At 38.7% G+C, this 6,644-nt stretch overlaps 1 protein-coding gene across 2 annotated transcripts; it reads left to right on the top strand.

Moving 5' to 3' along the window:
- The first annotated feature begins 700 nt into the window (after positions 1-700).
- LOC107746161 (ankyrin repeat and SOCS box protein 12-like) lies at positions 701-3,838 on the top strand. Of its 2 annotated transcripts, none has more exons than XM_016560264.1 (3): positions 701-766; positions 2,032-2,853; positions 3,705-3,838. In XM_016560264.1, exons 2-3 carry the CDS (start codon positions 2,061-2,063, stop codon positions 3,836-3,838), a joined length of 927 nt encoding a protein of 308 aa, XP_016415750.1. In that variant the 5' UTR covers positions 701-766; positions 2,032-2,060. The 2 variants fall into 2 exon arrangements, with proteins under 2 accessions (XP_016415750.1, XP_016415751.1); XM_016560265.1 differs by lacking the exon at positions 701-766 and adding an exon at positions 1,781-1,849.
- The last annotated feature ends 2,806 nt before the right edge of the window (positions 3,839-6,644 follow it).

Below are 6,644 nucleotides of genomic sequence, written 5' to 3'. Positions count from 1 at the left end.
ATTTACAAAATATCTTCATGGAACATGATCTTTACTTAATATTCTAATGATTTTTGGCATAAAAGAAAAATTGATAATTTTGACCCATACAATGTATTTTTGGCTATTGCTACAAATATACCCCAGCGACTTAAGACTGCTTTTGTGCTCCAGGGTCACAAATAAGTTTACTTTTTCTGTTAATAATAGGATGACACCATGTCATCAGAACAGACAAGGTGATTAAAAAAGGCAACGATTCATTTTGCTCTTAACATTTCCATTTAGCAGTAGATTTCAGAACTCCGAGACAGTAAGAAAACAAAAATAAGTGGTGAACATTTGTCTCTCAGGGCTTTAGGTGCATCAGCAGCTGACGTCATCTACAGCTCCTGACAGTGCAACAGCTGCGACTGTGGAAATCAAGGGAAATGACCATTAGCATGACAACGGTACCAGATGACTGAGATTATAACACAGCCTCAATGGCTTCAGCGCAACACTGTTGTTTTGCAAATGATCTCAGAGGATATAATACATGTATAGATGGCATTCCAGTGAGGCTGTGATCTTATACTAACAGCTCGTGTTGTCTGTGCCTGTCACAGGTCTATCACCTTTCTAATTATAACTCATTCCTCTGGCCCTCCAAGAATGGAAGTTTGGGCTGGTCCATCTGTGGCCTAAACTTAGCCGTGTGTCTGCTCAGATCTGTGTGTGTCACACTGACCCTCAGTGCTTCAGAGCCTTCATGTGTTCCTCTCTGTGGATACTTCACACTCGACAGGTAAGCTACAATTCATTTATTACAGCAGAAGCATGGCACAACAACCTGCATTCACTCATCATTTAAAGAGCCGCCAAACGTCTCTTGGTGGACTAGACATTTGTTTGTTTCTGAAATACTTATAGCAGCAGCAACTGTTGTTGAGGCTGTTCTCTTGAGGGGGTCTTTCTCCTCTTTTATTGTGAATTGACTGTTATTCCTGATAATGAACTGTGCCTATATTGTAAATGTTGATATGTCACTGTCAAATTAGCACAATTAGCACATTCTTTTGGGAGATGCTAGTATGTTCGGTAGCTGAGAAAATCAGGTAAACTTCCAGTGTGCTCAGCTGTAAAGCTGTGTTATAATATATGAGCCCATGTCGATGGGACACTGTACAGTATATCTGCCAACACAGTCAAAATGAATAAAAGCAACAAAAGAAAAAAAATTCTGAACTCATATCCAAGCATGCATTGAAACTTTTTTTTACAAATAATCAGTGAAATAAATAAATAAATGAATTGTGTCAGCATATTTCATTTAAATGTTTAAACAATATCTTATTTAGCACATACCAAGTGTAACTGTACGAAGTGTTCCTTGTTTTCATCCATTAATTGTTGAAAACAGGAATTATATATGTAGAAAAAAAAATCCATGTTTATTCTAGTCAGTATTTGCGATGTACAGAAAAAAAAAACTATACTCATTCTATCGTAATAAATCCAACAGTATATGTGACCCTGGAGCACAAAAGCAGTGTTAAGTCGCTGGGGTATATTTTTTTTTGCACCCTCAGATTCCAGATTTTCGAATAGTTGTATCTCGAGCAAATATTGTCCGATCCTAACAAACCATACATCAATGGAAAGCTTATTTATTCAGTATTTATTGGTGTATATAAAAAAAACCTTATGACTGGTTTTGTGGTCCAGGGTCACATATATCAAGTTTGACTGCCCAAGCGATTTACTCAAAAACATTGATTCACTGAAACACAGAGACTTTGTTGCTCAGGGATGTGCAGCAGTTCATCCTCTTACATTCGGAAATAAAATAAAAATTAGACAAAGTAACTGGCAATATCGTGTCTAAAAAGTAAGCTCCTCAAATATTTACTCTTTATTAAAGCAATATCACACTCATAATCGTACTGATGGTCTGAATATACCTGTGGGATTAAATGTAAAAACAATTGTGCTCCTTCTCTATGTCGCAGAGCTTGACAGAAATAAATAAATGAATTAATTCTTTCTTTTTTGCTGTCTGATGGAATGGAGACTTGAGCAGTTTGGAGAAGCCCACCAGCATGAGTTTGATGGACATATCTAAGATCTTTTCTCTTCTTCAACCCAAAGAGGATGAAGAGGAAGACACCAACTGCAGTCAGGAACTGAATCAGGCTGTCTTTAAAGACGACGACAAACTCCTCACAGACCTCGTGTCTCAGGACAGGTACAGGAGGTGTGTTAACCACCGCAGCGGCTGGGGCGTGCCGGTCACTCCGCTGCGGACGGCTGCGTCTCAGGGTCACCTGCGCTGTCTGGAGCTGCTCCTGGCTCACGGGGCCGAGGTCGACAGCCTGGACGTCAAAGCTCAGACTCCACTTCTCACAGCCGTCGCTGGCAAACACCTAGACTGTGTTGTTGCTTTATTGAAAGCTGGTGCCGACCCTAACGGCAGCCCGTATAACAACTGCTCCCCGGTGCTCACCGCGGCCAGAGAGGGCGACGTGGACATCCTGAGAGAGCTCCTGCAACACAGAGCCGATGTAGACGTCAAGCCCAAGATCCCAGACTGGGCCTCCAACACCACGGCCTGCCGAGGGCCGCTCTACATTTCAGCTTGTTACGGCCATCTGGAGTGCTTCAAACTGTTACTGCAGCATGGAGCGAACCCGGACTACAACTGTACTGAAGAAAAGATGCTGAGCCGGATCAAGCAGCCTAAAACTGTGCTGGAGATGTGTCTCAGATATGGCTGCGGACCCCAATACATCCAGCTGCTCGTAGACTTTGGAGCAAACGTCTATCAGCCCACGGTAATTGCAGATAAAACAACCAGACAGAATGAAGCAGTGCTGCTTCTGCTCAAAGAGAGAGGTAAGTCTGTAAAACATTTGTGTTGTTCACCAGAAATTATTTTTTACACTCCATCTGCACTTAAATCTGCTGACGTTAATGTGTGTGTAAGGCGAGGTTTAGGTTTAGTGCATGGGCGTGACTTACGGGGAGGCAAAAAAAAAATATATATATACATATTTTCGTATCCAAAATAAATCATCTGAGTAATTTAATAGACTTTAAATCCTTAATATCTATTATTATAATATCCACCACCATGTGATGATGCTCCTGGACACATCATCAGTGACGTGAAAAATAAATAAAAAATAATACTTTCCCTCAATCTCATGTGTGTATTGAAGCTGAATCTGCTTTGGTAGCTTAACTGACAGCTGTGTGGCATAAATGGATGTTTGACTTCCAGTGAGCTGAAAAGATAAGGCTCATAACTAGGTAGAATACTGCATTTTAATCATTTGAAAATGTTATGGTATGTTTTGGTGCCGGAGCTATACAGTGCGTAACGATGCAGTGTTAGAAAATAATATAACAGCCAATTGTTTAGCAACAAACAAACAATCGATACTAAACTGAACAGGGCTCGCCTCATTAAATCTTCACGTGTTTTGTACGGCATTGATGATTTCCAGTAAACCCCTCATTCCTCGCAGCATAAATGTCAAGCTACGCTCATGGATTAGGGTGAAAAAGTTATGTAGCGTTTAGGATGTAGTAGCTTAGTATGAAAACCACTCAGTGTGTGAGAGGTTCTCACAGGGGTGTGTGTGTGTGTGTGTGTGTGTGTGTGTGTGAGTGTGTGTCTGCTTTACTTTCATGCTGTCATTCGTTCCTATGTGACTGTAACATCAAATCCTCTCTATACGCAGTTTGTCCAAAAACACTGATGTCTCAGGTTCGACTTTCTTTATGGAAGTTCCTTCCCATGGAAAACAAAATGTGCTGCATAGATTGTCTGGATATTCCCAAAATACTGAAGGACTATTTGAATCATGTATCCTGATTTTCCTACCTTTAATAAAATATGAGTATGTGGATAATGCAACAATGGAGTAGGTTGTGTTCTTCTTTTGTTGATGTAGAGTAAATTAATGTGAAAGATAAACTCTGCCCTCTAATGGTTGAAATTATTACAAAAGGTTTGCAGCTGAACTGCCTGCTTGTGGACCTTCGACAAGATGTTTATTTGAATAATATAATACTTCAAGATGTGAAGGGGAATTTGACCTCTAGAATGTCTTCCAGCGATGGCTATAAATAATGCTTAAACATCACTTCAGATACTTTGTTCATTCATTTTGTCCGATAACAATCGTTTACTACATGATTTGCATCTGTTGCATCTGGATATAAAAAACTTTTGTCACACTAATCAACTCTTAATTATATTTTCCACAATTCACATTGTTTCAGGGCAGCTTTTTAGAAATTCATTATGTTGATGTTCATTCATGGTAATGTTTTTTAATGCGTTTAATGCCAGTCCACATTGAACAGTTTAGAGCTGGGAGACAGGATAGTTTACCTTTGACTGAACTGTATGTATGCCGACAAAGTTGCATTCGGTGTTATATAGTAATATGAGATCTGTAAGAGTTTGTAACAATTTGGCGTAGTGACAACCTAATCACTATATACACTGTATACAACTCTTATGCAATGCATCAAAAATGCAAAAGCTACTTATCTCAAAAATCGGGCGTAACACCTCAGCGTAAGTCTCAGTACTGTGTTACAGTAGTGGTCATAGTTTACCATATCTACTCTAGTTTAATCAGTTGCTTGTTAAATACCCTGCTGTTCCTCTCAAATGCGTTATTGAAACCTGCTATCAATTCACTTTGCTTTGTGTTTCTGCCATATGTCTGCACACTTACTGTATTGTAATGTATCATGTGTTTTATTATCTTTTGTCATTGAAAAACATGTTTTCTGAGAGAGAGATGTACATGTTTGCAATTAAACATTCATTTTGGATTGATGTAATTTTGTAGTGTACAATAAAAAAAAGCTGTTTTATAAGAGAAGTGACATACGATTTTGTGTCAGGTAGGATGCAAAATAATTTCAGCACTTAATTTCTATTTAATATTCTCAAACATTGATTGAATTGCTATCAGACTTGTATGACAGTCACTGAGTTCAAGGGCCATGATGTAATTTAATGTGTTGACAAGGCACATGTGAATGTGAGGCATGGAGGTCCCATATAAGAACATCTCTGGGAATAGTTTGATGTCAAAGAAATCCAATGGCCTGCTGAAGCCCAAACTCACAGAACACCCTTGGGACGAATTGAAACGCTTGACTGCAAGCCAGACTGCATCGTCTGACATAACTGCACTTGGTTCTAGTTTCTGCTTCCATGTTCCAATATCTAGTGTAAAGACTTTCCTGAAAAGTGGACGCTGTTACAGAAGCGGAAGTGTTCAATAACAGGTTGACTGCTGGTAAATCATTTCTACATGGACATCACACAGGGCTATTATCATTGTGGAACAGAAAATGACCCTCCTCACAAAATTAGACGGATTGTGTAGAATGTCATTGAATGGCGTTGCATTCAGTTATTTTGCCTTCAGTGGAATCTTTTTTTTTTTTTTTTACAGTTTATTTTTTCATTCTTTGGAGAACTTTGTCTGTGTAGTAGCATTATTGGTTTAGCCACATGGATGATGCTGTATTTCAGATTTAATACCACAGACAAACGACAGTGTAGGTGATGGTAGGCATTCTTGGCCCTGGTTTAGTAAGATTAAGACATAATTAAGACAAAATTATAGCTACTGATGTGTACCCGAAGCCGAATACGTACCGAATAATAGGAAAAGACACTATTGGTGTTTGCTGGATAACAGGTGAGCCAGAGGACATCACAATATTATACATAAACTTCTTAAATAACTACACAATAACGAGTGTGTCAAGTGAATGAGAGTTAACTCTATGAATGAAATGAGTGCATATCAAAAATATTTATTTAACGTTTAGTTTTATTAGTGTTTCATTTAGAAATCATTTAAAGAAATGTTATTAACATAATAAAAGAGCATATTGTTTTTGTCGGTTATACAAGGCATATTTGTTACACGGAAACTATAAAGGGAACAGCCTTTCATTTAAAATGCACTTCTCGTGTAATCCGATAGCCTTCCCGTTTAAGCCCCGCCCACTTCCGGTTTAAATAAATAAAATACAGATCCATTCAGAATAACTAAACCACTGACCAGTGCATAAAAAATTAATTTTGTAGGGTGCCACAATTTTGTTAAAATTTCCAAAGGGTGCCGCGACTAAAAAAAGGTTGGGAAACACTGATCTAAAACACCTTCAGCCGGCATTCACTGTAAAACACTCGTGCTTTTAAGCCAAATACACACTGAAAAGAATTCTGGACGCGAGTCACTATCCTCTCCTCCATCTCTGATGAAATCGTCCGTGTTATCTCTGCATTAGTGCTGTTTTGAACGTATTACTTATTACTAATGCATTTGCTTGAACTTTCCAGAAGTTTACCGGTTTCAAATGACCTCCTGGTAGTGTGCTTTATATAGTGTCATTTCTAATCACCCAGACACTGACGCTTTGACTCAGTACCAGCAACATATCACATCAGAAGTACTGTGCCAGTACGCTAAAGACTCAAATATAGAAGTACCGGCCCACTTCAAGCACTGGGTTTACCTCCATACTACATACAAAAACTAGGTAACACTTTAGTATAGGGACCAATTCTCACTATTAACTAGTTGCTTATTAGCATGCCTATTATTAACATATTGGCTGCTTATTAGTACTTATAAAGCATT

This window comes from Sinocyclocheilus rhinocerous, unplaced genomic scaffold, assembly GCF_001515625.1.
Source record: "Sinocyclocheilus rhinocerous isolate Xijiao unplaced genomic scaffold, SAMN03320098_v1.1 scaffold348, whole genome shotgun sequence".
NCBI lineage: Eukaryota > Metazoa > Chordata > Actinopteri > Cypriniformes > Cyprinidae > Sinocyclocheilus > Sinocyclocheilus rhinocerous.
This window is presented reverse-complemented; position numbering and strand designations above follow the sequence as displayed.